This window comes from Pinus tabuliformis, chromosome 1_1 (assembly GCF_031772625.1).
Source record: "Pinus tabuliformis cultivar Carrire ecotype Pingquan chromosome 1_1, CPIR1, whole genome shotgun sequence".
In the NCBI taxonomy this organism is placed as follows: Eukaryota; Viridiplantae; Streptophyta; class Pinopsida; order Pinales; family Pinaceae; genus Pinus; species Pinus tabuliformis.
This window is the reverse complement of record NC_142297.1, coordinates 580,687,048-580,710,907: the sequence shown is the minus strand read 5'-3', so window position 1 is coordinate 580,710,907 and position 23,860 is coordinate 580,687,048. Positions and strand designations below refer to the sequence as shown.

The window sequence follows — 23,860 nt, the reverse complement described above, 5'->3', positions numbered from 1 at the left end:
TAGCAGCCAAATGGAAACCAAAAGGGCACATTACCTTACAATTGGGGCCTAAAGGCTTCTTTACAGTGATTTTCAACTGCATAGAAGACCAAAAAAGAGTCCTCAATGGAGGACCGTATTTTTTCAATGCAACAAGTTTATATCTAAGAGATTGGATAGAGCGATTCAACCCTGACAAAAAGAATTTAAGCTGGGCACCAGTATGGATTCGCCTTTACTCCCTCCCTTTGGAATACTGGGATGAGGACTCACTGCAAGATATCGGGAATGGCTTATGGGAGTTCATTAAAATCGCAGAGGAAACGAAACTCAGGCGATATACCTCATATGCCCGAATATGTGTATACATGCATCTCGGCAAAGCTCTTCCGGATGCGGTAAGTCTTTACCATGATGATTTTGAATGGATACAATCAATAGATTATGAGCATGTTCCATTTCGTTGCAAGAAATTCCATGCCCTCGGTCACCTCTTCCGAGACTACCCTTCAAACCTGAAAGCCTCGAACCCCTCCAATATGGATAAATCTAACCTGGATGGCTTTACCAAAGTCACCAACCGTAAAAAGAATCATAAGAAACCCTTAGCTAGCCTTAAAATGCTTGTAGCCAATGCCTCAATGCCTTCTACAAGAAACATCTTTGAGATCCTGAATCAGACGGAACAGAACACCTATGAAATCCCTTATCAATCAAAGGACATCCCTAAGATGACTCCTCTTTCCACCCCTTCGAGCTCCAAGATTACCCAAAAATCTATACAATCCATAGACCCTACCTCAGCCGCCCCCAGTCACTTACCGAAATGGAATATTCAAAGTATGGAGGTTGACAATATGCAACAGGAAATCTCGATTGTAGCAGAAATAGCAGCAGAAAGAATTGAGATCCAACACATGGAAGAGGAGCCAGAGAGCTTCGACATTGGAGATCTAGATATATTGGGATTAGAGAAAGCATGTAAGAAAAAGGAATACGACAAAATCCCATAAAGGAAACTAGAAAGCTTAGAAGTCATCATTTCCAGAGCACAGCAACAAAGATCTTTAGGCATCCAACCTAGGAGTCAATGGGACGGTAAAAATACTACTAAAGACAATAAAAAATGACGTAGGAAAAATGATCTACAGAGAACCATCTGCATTGGGGAAATACTGGTAGAATCGGGAAGATATTCCAAGCTTACAAAGTATTACAACCCCCTTACTAGTAGTGCTCCATGAAGCTCATCTCATGGAATATCAGAGGGCTAAATAGCCCTGGGAAATATAGATTGATAAAAAACATGATTCAAATGGAGAAACCCCAAATTTTTTTCATACAGGAAACCAAATGTAAATCTACAATACTAGACCAGACACTTGCAAAAGCGTGGCCAGGCAGCAAAGCAGCAACATCGGATGATTTTGGTGCGTCAAGAGGGCTAGCCATAATCTAGGATGAACGAGCTATCACACTTGATAATATTCATGCAAGTAAGAATTTTATACAAGCCACCTTCCATATTATAGGGACTAATGTACATGGTCATCTAACCAATGTCTACTTCCCCCAGGAAGAAATAAATAAGATAGACATACTGAATACCTTAGCCTTGATCAACTCGGAAAGAACATATCCAATCTGGATCACATGAGGAGACTTTAATATGATAACAAGGTTGGAAGAAAAAAGAGGGGGCGGGGCTAGATTAGACAATGAAAGAATTCACTTAAGAAACCCGCTGAACCCGGTTGTGCAGGAGAACATCGATATCACCTACCAGCTTTACTATATCACGGTAACTACAGAGCATATTCTATCTTTGTTGAATCGCCAAGGGGAGATGTTGGCCGTTGAGAACAAGTTCAATCGCTTCTCGTCAACCAAAAGATTGGTTTTCTATAAATAAGTTGCATATTAAACTGGACATCCCAGGCCCCTATCTTGGAAAGCTTGAGACTACAAGTAGAAGGGGACCCGAGGAAATCCAGGCGAGCATGGAAACATGGGAGGAAGCGGGACTTCATCAGATTACTGCCCTAGATCAACTGAAGCGCGAGGATGAGACAACTGTTGAAGTCAAAACTGAAGATGGCGAACATGGAAACATGGGAGGAAGCGGGACTTCATAGATTATTGTCCTTGTTCAACTGATGCGCGAGGATGAAGCAACTCCTGAGGTCAAAACTGAATAGTTATAAAAATACTTTGTAAATATTTATAAACTTTTGGAATCATATTCACTCATTTTTTTTATAATACCTATTGAGTGATTTCTATGACTATCTAAAAAAATTAAAATTACATTGGAAATTTCTAGTATAGTATTTGGTCCTTGAAAACATAATAAATGAGCAATCACCTAAGTGTATGCCATGTGTGACATGTTAAGATATCAAACATCAAAGGTATTTATGGTTTTTTTTTTTTTTTCCTTTTTCATAAAAACATCTACTCATTCTATAGATTTATCAGTTACATATGAGGAACATGTCATATTTTTGTCTTTCAAATAAAGCGGCACTACACATCCTTGTCACTATCTCAATGATCAGGCCATAAGGTCGTCTTTTCCCAATGGTTGTAGCCACAATTAGTGTTGATGAACTTGTGGGAGACGTCCTTTCCATTCAAGGAAAAGGTGTGTCCATTGTGGGCTGCACGAGATCTTGGGACTCTGAAGAATCATGACATGTCTTTTCCTATTGAGGGCTATCTTTCTTATCCCTGTCTTGTTCTTTCCATTTGAAGCTACCTTCGGATCACGCCAGCCACTTTTTCGCGGGATCCTAATGCTCCTTTAGGGCATACATTCCGAAGATGCTTGGGCTACTCACATTTTCTACATCTAAAAGTTGTGTTTTTATAGTCTAGAGGTTGATGAAGTTCCTTTCCATCACATTTTAGGATGATTTTATATGAGAGACCTGCACTTAAATCCAGTTCAACACATATTCTAACTAAAGAGATAAACCCACTAGCTATTCTCTCACTGTCTATTTTGACAAAGTGTCCAATAGCATTTCCAAACACTTTAAGGAATTCCGGCCTGCACTTAAATCCAGTTCAACACATATTCTGACTAAAGAAATAAACCCACTAGTTATTCTCTCACTGTCTATTTTGACAAAGTGTCCAATAGCATTTCCAAACACTTTAAGGAATTCCGGTGGATTACACTCAAGGGAGACGTTTGGAAGTCTTACCCAAACTGGAGTGGCCAGAGTCTTCATGGGGAGTCTTACCCAAACTGGAGTGGCTAGAGTCTTCATGGAGAGTAGGTTGAACTCAAGAAACAAGGACTAACTTGAAACCAGGACTCACTTGAGAGTCTTGGAACCCCAAAACTAGGGGCCCTCATTTAAAAACCTCTATTGGTCCTCCAGATCTTTGAATATGACTAAAATAACCTTTAAAACAAAATAGCAAATCTATGTTCTTTGTCCAGTTTTAAAAGACCCATTGACTAAAATAACCTTTAGAACAAAATAACAAATTTATGTTCTTTGTCTAGTTTTGAAAAACCCACTCCCTGAGGGTGGAACCCGACGGCCAAAATTCACCCATTAAAACGAGGCCATCCATTAAAACAACACATGACCACATGACCGTATGCTTAGTATAATGAAGAAGATTTAACTAGGTGGACAGCTGATTCATCTTGATTATTGGAGCATCCGTTGAATATTCAACCACAAAAGCCTAGCCCACAAGAGCTTTCAAAGGTTAGGAGCTAGAGCCTGTCTCGAGAGCTTCTTTAGATCACTGGGGTTTTGAGGTAGGAGATGCCGCAATTCCTTTGGCACCTCCTTTCAATCCGGCAGCGAGGGAGATAAAGGCATCCTCCTTAATTCTATAATCTCTCAGAGCATTTGCCAAATTTAATTGCCTTCCCTCATAGAGGATTCTCATACTCCCCTATGGGATACCTGTCATACTCAAGTGAAATATTTTGGTGAAATATTCTGGCTGCAAGTGAAAATACAACACCCTGTTCACAGACTTAAGGCACAAAGATTTTCTAGATAAAGTTTTGACAAATATTGGGAATTTCTGATAGTCGAAAACACCATAACCAATCCACGGTTGAATGACATAAAAATCAGGAACCAAAGGTACCCTCTTGGGAAGTTGCTTAGAAATTTCATCAATCACTATGCATGAGTGATTTTTGGCGTCGGGTAGAGGTGAGGCAGAGGCTTGAAGGACCTCTCTATCCTTTACAGGGACGATGTCATCAGAGCAGGTCTCGGTCCATCTTTGGAAAGGAGCTTTAGAACCCTCGTGTGAGGGGCTGCAGCGACGGAAGAAGAGGAAGCGATGGCTGCGGAGACAGAGGGTTTCTCTGAGGCTATGCTCGTCATCGTGCACGTTTCTGTATTGTAATCTAATGAAAAGTATCGCCGCTGCTCCTTAAGTTGCCAACTTTTTATCGTTAAAATACAACCATATTCGCACACAAAACTATACAATCACTTTGCCTTTACATTTCTTTTTAATCTATACAAAGCTGCATATAAACACTTTCGAAGCCTCGGAAGAAACATGTTAACGTGCCAGTTATATATTGCCATGCATTACTTTTGACTATGCATTAAATATTAATACATCATTAAACGTCAGAAATAAATTAAAATATCGTATTAATGATACATTATTAATGTGTCTTTGATATATTGTTAAGATTTTTCTCATATAGAAAAAAAAGTGTTAGTTGTTAAGATTTTTCTTATATAGGAAAAAAAGTTTAAAATGGAAGGGAGTTTATGCTATTTACATTTAGATCAATTAAATAGCTAAACAAAAATGATTTTTTTTTTTTCCACAAATAAAGAGGGCCACGTATCAATTTGATATCGAGTTAGGTTTTGTTTTTGAAATTCAAATATTTCATTATAGTTAAATATTTACTATTTACATTTACGTAAATTAAATATTTAAATAAATATAATTTTTTGGCTCACAAATAAAGAGGGTCATCTATCAATTTCATGAGTTAGGTTGTGACTTTAAAATCGAAATAATTTACCCTTCTTCACTTCCTCATTCAAGAGGGATTATAGAGTTTCCAAACCTCCTCCACTTTATTTTAGTTGACTTAACCTTTTTTGGGATGGTTATCAAGTGTTAGGGAGGAGGTTTGAGATGAGAGACATGCATCCTTGTGACCCTTGTAATATCTCTCTATGCTTATTGAATCCAAACACAACTGGGTTATTATTTGCACTAAATCCTTGTAAGATCTCATAGGAGGGAGTAGTTGTCTTGCTCTGATCCTTGCCTCCTTTTTTTCTTTGGTATATATGGTTTAATTTTTACTTTCTTGCATTGAAACCTTTCAAAGGAGTGAAGGACCCTATTGCTCTATTATGACTATCTAGATGACTACTAGGGTGATTAAGTGTTGGTTCTTCATTGCCCCATATCACTAGATGGGTTTTCTCTAATGTTTTTGAGAACGTCTATCAATTTTGATATAGTGGGTTGCAATGCGCTTTCTTTAGAAGAAATCCCTACATTAGAAGGAAACTTTCTCATAATTAAGAAGTTGGGTCCACGTGCAGTCTTTAGCTCCTAGCTAGATTTCTGCCAAGAATCCTTTGGTGAAATTCATTTCATCACCAATGCAAGCATAGGTAGTGATATGCTTTCACTTCATGTTAACACTCATGAGATGGAATTTCCTATTGTTTTCTGTGTCCCTTGTAACAAATCAAAACCCATTAAGTGGAGAGGGAGGTTAGGCATTCTTACCCATATTGGGGTGGTGGAGAGGGAATTGAATGGAGGTTTAAAGGTAGATGTCCACCACTTCATGCATACTCCTTTGCCTCAGAGCCAAGGGTTATACTTGAAAATCCTCTCTATCTCTTTTGGTAGATAAAATTCCAATATGAATAGTTAGATGGATAAATAGATGCTTCATTATCCGTTTCTAGTTTTCCAAGTCATTGTGATCCATTGTAGTACGTTTATTAGCTTTTTCTATAGGTCAATAAACCCATAGGAAACTCCATTCTCTTTGAATTTTTTCTACAACACATCCTCAATCACTGTTATGGATGGGGTTAGTGCCTTATTTACCATCGAAACTCTAGGTGGTTATGAGGGGACAACCACAAAATGGGATGAAGAGATAGGATGGGTGGATTCCAATGTTGAAGGGTTTGAAGAGATAGATGGGGAAGATTTGGAGAGATTGGGCTAAGCTGAAGATAAAGGTGAGGAGCTTAAGGAAGGTCGTTTCTGGGGAGACATTCCATGAGACTTGGTGACTATGGGAGGAGATAAGTGAGGGCAATCAAGGGGCTTTCATGGTGGTGGAGTTATTTTTGAAATACTTCAGTGGGGGCATGGAAAATTTTAGGGGATAATATTTGTAGGTGGACTAATTTTCCATGATTTTTCCAAAAAATATATTCGCCAATTTCCATTTTTTCTAAAAATGATTCACCCAAATTTTACAACACAAAATTGTTTTACCTTAAAAATCACTAACATTATGTAGAGACTATATATAAATCATTATAAATTTGAATACTTTTACAAAACTATCAATAAGCATTTTATAGTTTGCATATTAGGGACTACTAATATTGGCCAATGTCTTTAAACTTCAAGATAATTTTCCATCCTTAAAATTTTCCCTAAGTGGAGGTAGGTGCATTAAAGAGGTCACATTAGCTAAAAATGAAACAGGGGGTAAGAAAGTATGGAGAGGAGGGCTAGCTGGGGGTTTGGATCTTGGATGGTGTCGAAGATGCCAAAGGGACAATTTTAAAAATATAATGTGGGAACCATTATGTTGTGACAACATAGTTAGGGTAAAACCTTAGCTACCATGCTTAGGGCTTTGAAACCATTCATGGATCAATTGATTATGAATAATCTAACTAATTTAAGTATTAATAGTGTAAAATAACTCATTTAACTTAAGATCAATTAGTTTTAGCTCAGGCGATTGGGAGAAATGTTGTTATCCTCCCCACTTGTGTTCAATTTTGGCATGTGACATATTGAGCTCATAATGAATATTTCTTGTAATGGCTTCAACTCTTATTGTTTGGGCAATCCCTCAAGGACTAAAACATGTTTATTCCTCATATGGAATATATTATAGATATTTTTCATGAAACAAAACTAATGTAACTTAAGAAAAACTAAATATCATTAATGTGTTGAAAATTTCCAATAATAATAATATATTAATAATGTAAATAATAATAATATAGTATTATATTATATATTATTTTACATGAAAGTGTGGTCTAACAACAAAAAATTATGTGATTGAACTTCTATTAACATAAAGACTTGAGTTTAAGCTTTCTCCTTTCCTCCCAAACACGAGTGGGTGTGAATAAGACCCAATGCAAGTCCTTGTTAACTTTAATACTTAAATATGGCATCATAACACAACAATATAAATCTCACCTACCCACTTTATCAACACCCCCAAATAATAATAATAATAAAACATGACATATAATTTAAACTATTATATATATACCATTAATATCCAATTAATTTTTTTATATAATGATTTATAATTTATAATTGATAAATATCAAATACAAGCTTTACTATTTCAAATGTGATTGATTTTAATTTCAAGAATTTTTTTTAGATATTTTAAATGGGTATGTATTCTTTCCTTCTCTTTTTTTAATGTGGATTTTTTTTAGCATGTACTGTTTAGAAAATTTGAAACCATTTTGCTAATAATTTTGAAATTTCTTATGCTTATATTTTCTAATTATTCTCATGAAAATCAAATGAAGTAATGTGTTCAATTCCTTGCCATGCTTTTAAGTTTTCAATTGACAAATCTAATATTAAAAATTAATTTTATTTTGATTTGAAGGAAGGAAAGATGAACTTCGGGACAAGGCCAATGCTCATAATCTTTATTTACAAGTTAAAAGAGAAGTGGAAGGAGCAATATCATATCTATTACAAAAGAGAGAAAAAGATCCTTATAGACACTTCCTTCCAAGGTTTCTTTATGAGGCGGTGTCAAGATTTACTCATCAGATGCCAACTTTTGATCCATGATTGTCTTTGACAACTATGTTCTTTGTAATTACAATTATGGTGATTTTTTCATTTTCTTATTAAATACAAATATGTAGAAAAGCAAAAGCTAAATAATTGATAATGATATGAGCATATTCATAAGAAAAATTATTACAATGATTCAAAGTTAAATGAAACATTTTAGAATGATTAAATTGGTCAAGCTTCCTTGCCTTATGAAGCAATTATTCCATTAAGGTTTACTTTTATTTGTTAAAATTTATTAATTTGTGTATGTAATATATTCAATAAAAATAAATAATATATGTCTTAAATGTAAAAAAAAAAAAAAAACAAAACAAAAAACAAAACAAAACAAAACAAATGTTATTAATTGTTTTTTGAAATAGACAAAATAATGCACATTATCATGAATCATTGAGTAAAAGATCATTGATGGCTTACTAATTTTCAAGTTGACAATAAATGGGGAAGTCAAAAGAACTACAATTTGTTGCTATGTTATCTCGTAAAAAAAAAAATCAAAATTAAATGTTATTAATTTTTTTTTGAAATAGACAAAATAATGCACATTATCAGAATCATTGAGTAAAAGATCATTGATGGCTTACTAAATTTCAAGTTGACAATAAATGGGGAAGTCAAAAGAACTACAATTTGTTGCTATGTTATCTAGTATGTTTTCAATTGAGATAGAGAATTTAAAAGAGAAATATCATTGGTTGAAAATCTTATTCATTGTTAATAGGCCATGGATTTGACAGGCCATTATTGTCTCCTATCAACCCACTTCCCATCACCCACATATTGATGTTGGACATTGGGTTTAGCACTCCCCGTGTGTTTTGCGACATGGACTAACTCCCTCTTGTGGATCCTACCTATAGTGATTGTAGTAAAGACTAATGCCTAGAGGTTTTGGTCTAACAACAATCGTGATTCCAACAGTGGTAACAAAGTGACAAGTCTCAAGTTTGAAACTCACCCGACTCGTACGAGGGGGAGATTGTTGGACATTAGGCTCATCGCTCCTAGTGTGTTTCACAACATGGACTAACTACCTTTCGTGGATCCTAACTTTGGTGATTGTAGTAGAGACTAATTCATGCGGGTTCTTGTCTACTGGAAATCGTGATTCCAACAACTAATTGACTTCAACCTTGGATGAAATGTATTATGTCATTAGAATTAAATCTAAGGAAATGACCTTAATTCAACACAATAGCTACAATATTTCTACCTCTATTTCCCTCTGTGAGTTGTCAGTTTCTTCATGGACCTAATTTAATCCTTATTACATAAATAAATTGAGACCAAAATCATATATAACTTCAGCTCCCAATTTCTATTTATTTCAATTTATGTTGAATAATATAGGATAGAATAAGGGCAGGGTTCACTACTTTCTTTCATGTTGTATTTGTTTCCTTTAATTACATAAATTATTGTATTTTTAGACATCATGTGTCCACAACAACCTTAAACAAAAATTGACATCATTGCATGCTCTTTGGGTTTGAAGGGAGGAGCATAGATGGGTCACTGAAGTTTATGTATTCCAAATACCTCAATCCTCTACCCCTTTCCTTTATAAATCCACCTTTTCCCTAATAGAGGATGGATGGAAAGCATCATGTTTTGGTTTTGATATAGGCCTTTCTTGATTGTTATTGGCAGTTGTCTTCTTCCAAGAGCAAAGGATTCCCATCTATTAATTGAGGCTCATCTTTTATTTTTTAATAGGATTATTTGGTTTGTTGAAGGGCCTTCTTTCTATGTATATCTTCTCTAACTCAATTTTTTCCATTGACATTTTAGGAGAATAGGGATTTTCTCCTCCCTTTACTTTTCATCCAAATCCAAAGTAACTTGATGCCTCCACCCTTCCACCACAATTGGTGGTGGATTCATTTATATAATATAAGGTGTTATGTTCTCCAACTTAGAATAAATATTCCTGAAATTACATTATCTTATCGAAATTGGAATAAATCTACCTCCAATTACATTATCTTCTTCAACTTATAATAAATCTACCCCCAACTATTATCTTCTTCAGAATAGAATAAACTTGGCTCCAACTTTAACAATGAGAAGATGTGATTAGTGATCATTTTCGTGTTAGTGGAAGAAATTTGTGGAGTGTTGGGTCACCTTGTCATGATGATTGATTAACTTACCAAGTAATGAAAACTCAAATCTTGAAGCCAAATTGTAAGAGCCCCACTCCATCCCATTTTGTGTTTTCAATCCTCCATCATACATACATGTTTTCCACCTGATATTCCAATGGTGACATTTCCTATAAGGGAATAATGTAGAAATTTGCATGGTAAGTTCCTTAGATAGAACACCAAAGGACACATCTCACAAACAGATCACAGATCAGTACACCAATATTCTTAACATGGTTAAAACCCTCAAATGGGGAAACAGTCCACGACCTGAGCCAATGCAGCCACTTCAGGAAATTTATTAATGTAAAAGAAAGAAAAATTACATAATCTTCTCTCATCAACAGTCACAAAACAAATGGCCCTCCATGCTCTTTAAATAGAGATCATGGACCAATTGGGTGTTAAGCCACGGATCAAGTGTCAATAATATCGAGGAGAGAATGAACCATCAGATCACTTCATGTCTAGAACATATCGTGACCGTCGGATTGTTAGTTAAAAAAGTACATACTAAAGAAACACACTTTACCTAACTATACACTAGACCAAGTTATACTTAATTAATTACTATGTGTCAGAATATCCTAACATCCCCCCTTAAGAACATTTTCAGATAGGATTGAAGGATGTACAAAGATGACACAATAGGAGAAGGAAGGAGGCATTAGAGCCTATCCCCCCTTAGTGACAACTTCCTAAACTCCAACCATAAATAAAAGTTTAGTAAACTTCACCTCTGTGAGAGCCTTTGTAAAGATGTCTGCAACTTGATCATCAATTGAACAATATTGCACTTCAAGAACATGGTCATGAAAGAGATTTTTGATGAAGTGCATGTGTAGTTCAATGTGTTTGTTGCACTGATGTTGGACTAGATATTTGCATAGTTGAATTGAACTTTGATTAGATCACACCAAAGTGTAGTCGGATGTTGCTGCTGAAAACCAAACTCTGAAAGGATCTAACGAAGCCACAAGGATTCCTTATTAGCTTCAACAGTGTCAGGATACTTTGCTTCTGCTGAAGAAAGATAAATGGCACTTTGTTTCTTGCAAGCCCATGTAATAGGTCGAGAACGAAGAGTGAAGTCATAACATGCAATAGACTTCTAATCATTAGGGTCACCAGCCTAATCAGAATCAATGAAACCATCCAATAGAGGATATGCTTCTGCACTCTAATGAATCCCAAACTGAACTGTACCTTGAAACATAATGAAGTATTCTTTTAGTTGCTTTCCAATGACTTTCATGTGGTTTTTTCATAAACCGAGCAACAAGGCCAACAACAAAGGAAAGGTCAGGATGGGTATGGATCAGATACAAAAGTTTTCCAACAAGTTAATAGCATAAAGTAGCATCAACTTCAGGGGAAGTACAAGTGACGAAAAGTTTGACTCCAGACTGAAAGGTCGAAGGGGCTGGCTTACAGTCTTCCATGTGAAAGTGGCGTAGAAGATCACATGCATACTTGGACTGGGAAAGGGAAATACCTTCTTTGGATAGCAAGACTTGAAGACCAAGAAAATAATGTAAGTGTCCCAAGTCTATCATTTCAAACTACTTTTTAAGGCTAGACTTCACATCGTTTATAAGGTTGTGATCACTACTAGTAAAGATAATATCATCAACATAAAGAACAAGGATGATAAGAGACTTTCCCACTTTCTTGGTGTAGACAGTATTGTCAGAATGACACACATAAAATCCAGTATCTAAAATAAAGCTATCCATTTTGGCATACCAAGTCTGAGGGGCTTGCTTGAGACCATAAAGGGATTTCTTAAGATGACATACAAGACTAGAGTCTTTTTGTAAAAAGTAAGGAGGTTGTTCTATATAGATTTATTCATGCAAGTCCCCATGCAAAAAGACAGATTTAACATCCATCTGATGGACTTCCCATTTGAAAGAGGCACCAAGGGAAATAATAGGGTGGATAGAGTTCATTTTGGAAAGAGGGGAGAAGGTTTTAGTATAGTCAATGCCTTCAACTTGTGAAAAACCCTTAGAAACTAGACGAGCTTTATGTTTATCAACTTTTCCATCTAGTCCAAACTTGGTTTTGTAAACCCATTTGCATCTAACAAGTTTTTGTCCCTTTGGAAGAGGAACAAGGTCCCATGTATCAATTGCCAATAATGAATGATATTCTTCATTCATAGTTGCATCCCAATTTGGATGGCCTGAAGCTCCTGCAAAGGTTTAGGATCATAATTCGTTGAAGCTTGAGGCAATAAAGAAGAGGTTATATCGAAATGAAAACGTGTACAGTGTTGATCTGTAGCATCACCTGTAAGAGAACCTGCTTCATCCCGAGTAGTGCGGACCCATTTTGGAAGCTAAGAAGCTGAAGGAAGATCCCGAGAAGGTGGGGGAGGATTGCCATCCTCGATGTCATCATTGGAAAAGTGAATATTTTTAGAAGTAGAAGGGATAGAGAGAGGTGGCACATCCACAAAACTGGGATCGCATGCTGATATACTTTCAACAAACTTTACATCTCTTCTAATGATAACATTTTTGGATTTAGGTTGAAGAAGTCTATATCCTTTGACATCTTTAGAATATCCAACAAAGATACATTTTTCACTCTTAGGTTCTAAGGCTTTATGTTACTTATCTAGAATATGGCCCCGTACTTCACTTCCAAAAACACGAAAGTGACTTACATCTGGTTTAATTGAGGTCCACAATTCTTCTCGAGCGATATTCTTTAAAAGCTTAGTAGGAGTGCGATTTCCTATGTAATTTTCACATTTAATTGCTTCTGCCCAAAAATTAATACTAATCCCTTTAGATTGAAGCATACAATTAGTCATTCCCTTTAAGGTGTGAGTGTTCCTTTTGGAAACACCATTTTGTTGTGGAGTATATGGAACAATATGTTGCAATTGAATTCCATGCTCAGTGCAAAAGTTGATAAATTTGTTGTTAACATATTCTCCGCCATTGTCAGATCTTATCTTAAGAATTTGAGTTCCAAATTATTTCTCAACAAATTCCTTAAAGGCCAAGAACATGTTAAAGACTTCAATCTTGAGTTTTAAGAAGTATACCCAAGTTCTTCTGGAGAAATCATCAATGAAAGTTAAGAAATATGTGTAGCTAGAGAATGAAACAACTGGAAGTGGACCACATAAATCACTATGCACAAGCTATAAAGGGGTTGAGGCGAGCCAAGAGGCACATTTTTCAAAACTATACCGATGATATTTTCCAAGTACACATCCGGAACAAACACCATCTCTTCAAGATACCATAAGAAGACCTATCACCATATTTTCTTTACATAGATTTTGAAGGGAGCGATAGTTTAAGTGACCAAATCGCTCATGCCAAAGTTTGTTCACTTCATCGTTATGAGAAACAAATACTGATGGAAGAGTTGATGAACCAAAGTTGTTAAACTTATACAACCTTATAGAATCATTAAAAACGCTAGTAGATAAAACCTGTCTAAGATCTCTTAGGTCCTTAATTACAACATCATGAGGTGAAAATTCAACGATTTTTCCTTCAACCAAATGAGTTATCTGATATAAAGATAGAAGGTTGCAGGATAAGGTAGGAACACATAATACATCATTAAATTGACCATTTTCTAGGTGAATAGTTCTAGTCCCTACAACACTAAGAGATCTATCATCACCAACATATATATTTTTGGTGTTACAATAATTTAAGGAAGAAAACATGGCTTTGTTTTTTGTCATGTGATAAGAAGCTCCAGAATCAATGAGCCACTCATCAAAATGAGAAGAAGAAGATATATTTAGTGCATAACCAGACCTAGATGCTTGACAACCACATGCAAAAAGTGTTATTCTTGAAAATGAAGTTGAAGTTGAAGAGTGCTCCAAATGGATGTTATGCTTCTTCATTGCTGCTTCCAAGGCTTCCATCTTCTTAAAGCATTTGGATTCTAAGTGGCCATCATGATTACAAAAGTTTCAATGTCTATCAGTATTCTTCCCTTTGTTTTTAGTTGCCTTATCATTTTGTTGAATTGATTTTTCATTTTGAGACTGAAATGGCTTAGGACCCTTGTTTGGTTTAGGACCATTCTTTTTAGTATGCTGCTTCTTAGGATTCTTTCAACTTGGTTGTTGCTAGGCTACTAAGGCGTTCTTAGAAGCATTTCTAGTATTAAGAAGACCAAGATGTAAGAGTTTTTCTTGTTCTCTTATTAAAGAATCATAAAATGCATCTAAAGAGGGGGACTTATAGTATTGTCCTTGAGAAATAAAGGTTTCTCTAGTAGAATAGAAGGCGGAAACAAACATAGAGTATGCTAGTCCTAACTTAGTAAGAATGGAATGGATAAGGTTACCATCTTCTTTCTTAACCTTAACACCTTCCAAGAGAAGTCTAAGGGTTTTGAACTTGGACAAAAAATATTCAATGGAAGGAAAATGTTTGGGGTCCAAGGTAAGCAACTCATTTTTGAGTTGATAGGCTCTAATTTCATTTTTAATTCCAAAAACTTTATTGAGGTTTTTCATTGCTTCATCGGGGGTATCAACTTCTGTGATATGGAATCTAAGGTCTGGAGAAATAGACATCCCTATCAACCCACGTGCTTGATCTTGCTTATTTTCTCATTTGGCTTGATTATATTCATCTTGAGGTTTAGAATCTTGGCCTGAGGCTATTCTGTAAATATCTTTACTTCTAAGTAAATCCACCACGTAGGATAGCATTGGAAGTAGTTGGTGTTGTCAAGAATAACTAGGCATGGAATTTCCATTTTAAAATAAATTGAAACTGTATATTCTGAAATGAAGTGTTCAAATAGAAAGATCTCAAAAAATTAGGCCGATTAAAAAAAAAAGGCTTTAAAAATGGCTTTCGAATGAAGAAGTTATGGCTTTTTGAAGAAAAGTTGTTGAAGATGCCAACAAACCATGTGAATGTTTGGAAGTTAATGATAATGTTATATTTAAAAAAAATTCCCCCCATTTCCAAACTTAATCTAATCAGCTCGCTTTAAAAAAATTAAAAATATGTGACCCACTTTTATAAATAAGTGAAAGTCACTTTTACAATGGTACTTTATGAACTATTCACTAAATTGTAACTTAAATAAAATATAAAGTGACTTTAGAATTATAAGTGACTCACCTTTTATAATGGGCGAGAACACTTTTACATAAAGTAACTTTGAAACATAAGTTACATGTGTTTTTTGAAAAAGTAACTCAACAAAAAAAAGACTTGAACCCAAGACCTCTATTCTCATGAAGTAACTTTAGACCAAGTGAGCTAGTTTAAAATGTTAGTAATTTTTGGAAATGAGGAAGGTTGTTTTTTCTTTTGTTCATTGAAGCTTTGGGGTGCGTGCTTACTTGAAAAACCCATTTTTTCCTACAAAATAGAAAAAACAACCACACAAAATAGACGAACAAGTAAAAGTATCCAAGTCTTACGGATTAAAGTTAGATTTCGCCAGAAACTAAATATTTTACTCAATGTTTATTATTTTCCAAGATCACACTAAGGCTCAACGGAAAAGAGCATATGCATGAGAAAAACCCATTCTTTCTGTTTCTGGTTTGCCCAGATCACACAGTCGCGAGCAAAGAGTGTACAAAGAATGAAAGGTATAGATCCGGTAATAAAAAAAATATTTAGGACTATAAACCAAAACAAATAAAGAGATAAATAACTATAACTGCAAATAAAGATTGTATACCTCCAGATCTTAAAAATGAGTAGCGAGGGCTACCAGAAACCTTTTCACGTGAAATGAAATGGGTTCCTCATTGCAACAGATGCTCCTAACACAATAGAGCAGTTCCCTCGACCCAAAAGCGGTCAGAAACAATAGATCTAGGAAATGGCAGTCGGATGCAGTTGTACGAGCTTCGGATTTGGATCACCAAAGGATGCGGCCCTCGAATAGCTCCGATACCATGTAGGAATTTACACGGTAAATTCCTTAGATAGAACACCAAAAGACACCGCTCATAAACCAAGCACAGATCAGTACACCTATATTCTTGACGTGGTTAAAACCCTCAAATAGGGAAACAGTGCACGGCTTGAGCCAACGCGACCACTTCAAGCAATTTATTAATGTAAAAGAAAGAAAATTTACATAAGCTTCTCTCATGAACGGTCACCAAACAAATGACCCTCCATGCTCTTTAAATAGAGATCATGGACCAATCGGGTGTTAAGCCGCGGATTAAGTGTCGGTAATACCGAAGAGAGAATGAATCGTCGGATCACTTCATGTCTAGAGCATATCATGACCGTCGAATTATAAGTTACAAAAAGTACATAATAAAAAAACAAACTTTTCCTAACTATACACTAGACCAAGTTATACTTAATTAATTCCTATGTGTCACAATATCCTAACAAATAAGGCATCTATATTATATTTCATTAAGATACAATATTTCATTATAATTGTCTTTTTCGATAATGCATTTTTTCTTTCCCATAATTTAATCTTTGCATTGTGTTATTTCCATTTTAAACTCATTTCATTATTTTCAAAACATACATTGTTATGGTTGGATTTTTATATGAAATGAATGGTTGTTTTATTTTCCTTTTTTTCTAGAAAATTAACAAGATTACATGATTTGTGTATTGGAATGGTTAATTTGTCAATTGCAGGACTCAATGAGATGCCAATTTGTTTTACTACTAAGTGGATGTTGTATAATTATTTGTCAGCCATAGTTGCTACATGATCTTTCAATAGCATAAGTTCATTATACCAAATTATCAATTGTTGAGTTATTATGTAGAAAAACTACATAATAAAGTAACTTTAGACCAAGTGAGCTAGTTTGAAATGTTAGTAATTTTTGGAAAGGAGGAAGGTTGTTTTTTTTTGCTCACTGAAGCTTTGGGGTGCGTGCTTACTTGAAAACCCCTTTTTGCCTACAAAACAAAAAAAACAACCACACAAACCAACTGAACAAGCAAAAGTATCCAAGCCTTACGACTTAAAGTTAGCTTTCACCATAAACTAAATATTTTACTCAATGTTTATGATTTTCCGAAACCACACTAAGGCACAGTGGAAAAGAGCATACACATGAGAAAAAACCTTTCTTTCTATTTCTATTTTTCCCATATCACACAGAGTCGCAGGCAAAGAGCATACATAGAAATGAAAGGTATAGATCCGGTAATAAAAAAATATTTAAGACTATAAACCAAAATAAATAGAGATATAAATAACTATAACTACAAATAAAGATTACATACCTCCAGATCTTAAAAATGAGTAGCTAGGGCTACCGGAAACATTTTCGCATGAAGCGAAAGGTGTTCCTCACTACAACATATGCTCCTAACACAATAGAGCAATTCTCTTGGCCCGAAAGCAGTAAAAAGCAATAGATCTAGGAAATGACAATTAAATGCAGTTGTACCGACTTCGAATGGGTATCACCAACAGATGCAACCCTCGAATAATTCTGATACCATGTAGGAATTTATAGGGTAAGTTCTTTAGATAGAACACTAAAAGACACCGCTCACAAACCAAGCATAGATCAGTACACCTATATTCTTAACATGGCTAAATCCCTCAAAGAGAGAAACAGTCCACAGCCTGAGCCAACACGACCACTTCAAGCAATTTATTAATGTAAAATAAAGAAAATTTACATAAGCTTCTCTCATGAACGGTCACCAGAAAAATGACCCTCCATGCTCATTAAATAGAGATCATGGACCAATCAGGTGTTAAGCTGCAGATTAAGTGTCGATATTAACGAAGAGAGAATGAATCGTCGGATCACTTCATGTCTAGAGCATATCGTGACCGTCGAATTATAAGTTACAACAAGTACATACTAAAAAAAAAAACTCTCCCTAACTATACACTAGACCAAGTTATACTTATTAATTAATTCCTATGTGTCGGAATATCCTAATAAATAAGGAATCTATATTATATTTCATTAAGATACAATATTTCATTATAAAATGGTGATATTTGATGAGGTTTATAATTGTCTTTTTCTATAATGCATTTATTCTTTCCCATAATTTAATATTTACATTGTGTTATTTCCATTTTAAACTCATTTCATTATTTTCAAAACATGCATTGTTATGGTTGGATTCTTTTGTGAAATGAATGGTTGTTTTATTTTCCTTCTTTTCTAGAAAATTAACAAGATTACATGATTTGTGTATTGGAATGGTTAATTTGTCAATTGCAGGACTCAATGAGATGCCAATTTGTTTTACTACTAAGTGGATGTTGTACAATTATTTGTCAGCCATAGTTGCTACATGATCTTTCAATAGCATAAGTTCATTATACCAAATTATCAATTGTTGAGTTATTATGTAGAAAAACTACATAGTAAAGTAACTTTAGACCAAGTGAGCTAGTTTGAAATGTTAGTAATTTTTGGAAAGGAGGAAGGATGTTTTTTTTTTGCTCACTGAAGCTTTGGGGTGCATGCTTACTTGAAAACCCCTTTTTGCCTACAAAACAAAAAAAACAACCACACAAACCAACCGAACAAGCAAAAGTATCCAAGCCTTACGACTTAAAGTTAGCTTTCACCATAAACTAAATATTTTACTCAATGTTTATGATTTTCCGAGATCACACTAAGGCACAGTGGAAAAGAGCATACACATGAGAAAAAACCTTTATTTCTATTTCTATTTTTCCCAGATCACACAGAGTTGCAGGCAAAGAGCATACATAGAAATGAAAGGTATAGATCTGGTAATAAAAAAATATGTAGGACTATAAACCAAAATAAATAGAGATATAAATAACTATAACTGCAAATAAAGATTATATACCTCCAGATCTTAAAAATGAGTAGCTAGGGCTACCATAAACCTTTTCACATGAAACGAAAGGGGTTCCTCACTAAAACATATGCTCCTAACACAATAGAGCAATTCTCTCGACCTGAAAGCGGCCAAAAACAATAGATCTAGGAAATGACAGTCAAATGCAGTTGTACCGACTTCGGATTGGGATCACCAATAGATACAACCCTCTAATAGCTCTGATACCATGTAGGAATTTACAGGGTAAGTTCCTTAGATAGAACACTAAATGACACCACTCACAAATAGATCACAAATTAGTAAACCAGTATTCTTGAGGTGGTTAAAACCCTCAAAGAGGGAAGCAGTCCACGACCTGAGCCAACGCAACCACTTCAGGAAATTTATTAGTGTAAAAGAAAGAAAATTTACAGAAGATTTTCTCATGAACGGTCACCAGACAAATGACCCTCCATTCTCTTTAAATAGAGATCATGGACCAATTAGGTGTTAAGCCATGGATTAAGTGTCGGTAATAACGAAGAGAGAATGAACCGCCAAATCACTTCATGTCTAGAACATATCGTGACTGTCGGATTATAAGTTACAAAAAGTACATACTAGAAAAACAAACTTTTCCTAACTATACACTAGACCAAGTTATACTTAATTAATTCCTATGTGTCGGAATATCCTAACAAATAAGGTATCTATATTATATTTCATTAAGATACAATATTTCATTATAAAATGGTGATAGTTGATGAGGTTTATAATTGTCTTTTTTGATAATGCATTTTTTCTTTCCCATAATTTAATCTTTGCATTGTCTTATTTCCATTTTAAACTCATTTCATTATTTTCAAAACATACATTGTTATGGTTGGATTTTTATGTGAAATGAATGGTTGTTTTATTTTCCTTTTTTTCTAGAAAATTAACAAGATTACATGATTTGTGTATTGGAATGGTTAATTTGTCAATTGCGGGACTCAATGAGATGCCAATTTGTTTTACTACTAAGTGGATGTTGTATAATTATTTGTCAACCATAGTTGCTACATGATCTTTCAATAGCATCAGTTCATTATACCAAATTATCAATTGTTGAGTTATTATGTAGCAAAACTACCATCATGAGAAAAATCCAACTACTATAGAATTTCATTGTAGCAATGGATTTGTTCAAATTTGTAATTATTTTTTTTAATATTTTACTTCAAGAAATTTACTAGACTACCATGTCAACTATTTTAATCATTCACAATTACACATTTAGACATACAAGTTGAGTTCAAATTTTCGGTTGCATATTTATTGAGGTGGTTAAGATGGATAACATCATACCTTATCTTTTTGACCAATTATTTTTTTTATCTTCTCAATTGGAGAAGTATTTAAAAATCATTTGTTTATTTTAAATTAGTTCCTAAAATCAAGCAACCATTTTGGAGAAGGATTCTCTTGATTGTATAAAAGTTAGGAAAAAGGATTGATGAGGGTTTGTAGTTTTGGTAGTCTTTTATGAAATTTTGGTGCTAGTTGTGTTGGTTAATTGAAGTTATTCTACAATGGATCATGAACTATAGAGCAAGGACCACTCTACAGTAGTAACAATCATATTCTTATTTGGTTCTACCATTACAAATTACTTTCAAATTAGCAATTGTTGATTTACTTTAGTTTTGGGCATAAAACAAACTCGATGAGATAGTCTTATATACCATAATTATAGAAATGTAGTTGGTTGGATCATTTTAATTAGTTTCTATTGTAGTTAATTAAGTTAGTTATTGCAGTTAACCTTTATATTTTGTATGATGTAGTTAAATTAGTTAGCCATTGTAGTTAATTTTTGTGTTTCAATTTATATAGATAAATAAAACAATCAAGAGGAGTATTTTTGTACTTATTTGTATAAATGTGGTTGGTTAGTTTTCATTCCATAAATTATAACAAGACCTTATATATTTAGTCCTCACAAAAATATTTTTTGCACTCGTAACTAGGCAAGAAAGTTAAGACTATAAAATGCATATATATTTAACAACATTCTCAAAAGTTACATGTTCCCAAATTGATAAATAAGTGGGTTTTCTTGATTGATGGAGTGATTCATTTCATACATTCTCTAAGAATGTCACTTTTTGACATTGTTGTTGAGGAACACACAAATTTTTAGAATCTTATCTTTTTGTATCTGGCCTTAGAAAATAAGATACTAGAAGAAATGGAGTTGGAACTATTTCCCACTTTTGTCACTTAATATTTTTCATTTTTTCTCATTTAATAAGAATGAAAGAGCAGGAAGGAAAAGTTAAGGAATATTTATTTTTAAAACTTCCTCAAATTCCAATTTCTAGGAAATCAAGAAAGCGAGAAGATTTTTCTTTAACTTCTAAAATTGCTAAGGATGAACCTAAGGCTATAATACAATGAGAAATTGTAGACTTTTATATTTGACAATTTTGAAGTGTTCGAATAAGATCTAAATATTTTATATTATGGCTTCATACCTATTTTAACATGTGAGATAGGCAAGAAGGACGTGAATATTGATGTGAGGAAGAAATACAAAAAACAAAACATGATAGACATATTAGGCATGAATAGGAAGAATAAGAGGAGGAGTACCACTTTCCTATATGGGAGACTTCTGATGATGCTAAAATGAAGAATGTTAATCTTGCAGTTCTTCTAGTATTTTATGGGTTTCCTACAAAGGATCCTGATATTTTCTTGTTTGAATTTGAAGTATTATGTAGAATCTATGGTTACAAAACATACTCTCAAAAGTTAATTTTGTTCCCTTAAACTTTGAAATATGCTACTTTAATATGGTTTTGGAAGTAAAGGTACTTGATAGGAAATGAAAGATGGTTTCCTATCAAACATAAATATTTTGTAAAGCAAGAGAAATAAGAGATTAAATATTTCATATGTTGGGAATCAAGGAATATTGAGAGGTGGGAGCAAGGGCGAGGGGGGCAGGTGTACCAAAAATTCAATCATTGCAATTAAAAAACAACAATACAACATTTATATGATTTGTATACAATGATTTAATGGAGAAACCCTTCCAGGAGAAAGATCACAAAATCTTGTTTTTATTATGTTGTAAATGAAAGGCGCCACTTTAGATTACATTAATATTTGTGAGTACCAAGTCAAAGGAGGCCCCAAACCCCTAAAATCATAAAGAACCAACTTTCTATGGGCACCAACCTCAGATCTATACATAAGTCAACCTGTTATAGCCAGGGAGATTTATATTTCATGCATTTTCAGACTAATGTCTACAAAATTGTTCTTTAATTCTTGATCAAGCCAATATCACTACTTTGCCTTCAATTTTCTCTGTCACGCACACAACACAATAGCTTTCAATCCTCTCCAATTGAGTCCTCTCACTCACACTAAGCGCAACACAACAATCTTCTCCTTCAATTGAATTATCTCGCTCTTGCACATAGAAACAATTTTCACACCCACTAACTCACTGGACTATCACTTCAACTACAAAGTTTTTCTTTCTTCATTTAGTTACAAATGGCTTGAAATCTGAACTACATTAATTTACATACAGCGTAAGGAAGAACTTCAGTACCTCATAAATCTCGAAGATGTGCTTCATTTACTCACACATAGTGTGAAGAAAGACTTCGATAGTTATTTCATAGCTCAAGGAGAATATTATCTTAACGAACACGAGAAGCTACTAGAGTTATACATTTGGTTTCTCAGTATTAAATTTGGTTAATTATTTTAGTTGAACCTAGTTATCGCAACCAAAACCTATGTTTTTCCTTCAATTGCTACTAACTATATTTTGGCATTTAAAACACCAAATTTGAAATATGTCACACCCTTAAAATTTATCTCTTGCATCACATGAATTGAGATCTAAGATAAACAAATTAAACATGGAAGACAATTAGTTTCACCATGGTTTAAATCCTCTGTGCCCTTAACCTTCATTTCTTAGGATTTATGTGCTTCAAGGCTAGAACCATGCCTTAACACCAAAGGTGCTTGCACAAACATCCTAGAGGCCTAGATAACTTTACACTATTGAACCTTTATAAAACAAGCCCTTGCCACAAAATCCTGAGGATATTCCAGGTCGTTGGTCATGCCATCTGCTAATACCATCACTTCCATGTGGCAGCCTTTGATTGGTGCCTCGTGTCACTCAGATTTGGTACACTTCACCACCCAAAAAGTCCAAAAACAACTACCATGTGTCACTTTCTTATCAGACCACATTGGATATTTGTGGAATTATCACCATCTGTCAGCTAGTTATCATAGTATGGAATGGGGCTTGGATTTTGTGTTTTGCAACATTTTTCCTCATTGACCAAAAAGTTCCCGGGGGCACTGGATTCATGTTATTTTCCATTCAAGATAATTATTTATCTAGCGCCTTTTGTCTTCGTGCCACGTTCATCATGCTAACTCTCATAACCTTCCTTCAGCTAAGTCTTCCAAGGCGCGTCATGAAATTGCCAAAAAATCAATAGAAATTTTCCTGTATCTTGGACTCTATATACCGGGTCATTGCGAAAAAATTTCATGTCCTCATCCAACTAAACTTGGTGCAATGCAATGACGTGTCTTGTTAGTCTTCATCATGTGCCAGGCCATTACCTATGTGGAGGAAATTCCTCGGGGTCCAATCTTTTTTAGCCAAGTCCTTCGATAATTTAAAATGACCTGAATGTTTAATTTACGTCATTTGCCAGTACTGACAAATTCTCCATCCTGCAGAGTCTGTCAACTATGGGGCTATCAACAGCGACACCACTTTCTCCATGCCAAAACCTTCTACAATAAAAATGGAAATTTTCACGTCGAATGCTAGGAAAATTCTTGTCTATAGACTTTATTAACCGT

The 23,860-nt window shown here is 34.5% G+C and overlaps 1 protein-coding gene across 1 annotated transcript in view; it reads left to right on the top strand.

Annotated features, from left to right (window-relative positions):
* The window catches only part of LOC149214578 (phytyl ester synthase 1, chloroplastic-like), a 337,153-nt gene extending 328,984 nt beyond the window's left edge, over positions 1–8,169 (top strand). Inside the window, exon 7 of the mRNA XM_089389438.1 lies at positions 7,847–8,169. Coding sequence (XP_089245564.1) covers positions 7,847–8,037 — 191 coding nt within the window. The 3' untranslated portion in view covers positions 8,038–8,169. The remainder of the gene's footprint in view (positions 1–7,846) is intronic.
* The last annotated feature ends 15,691 nt before the right edge of the window (positions 8,170–23,860 follow it).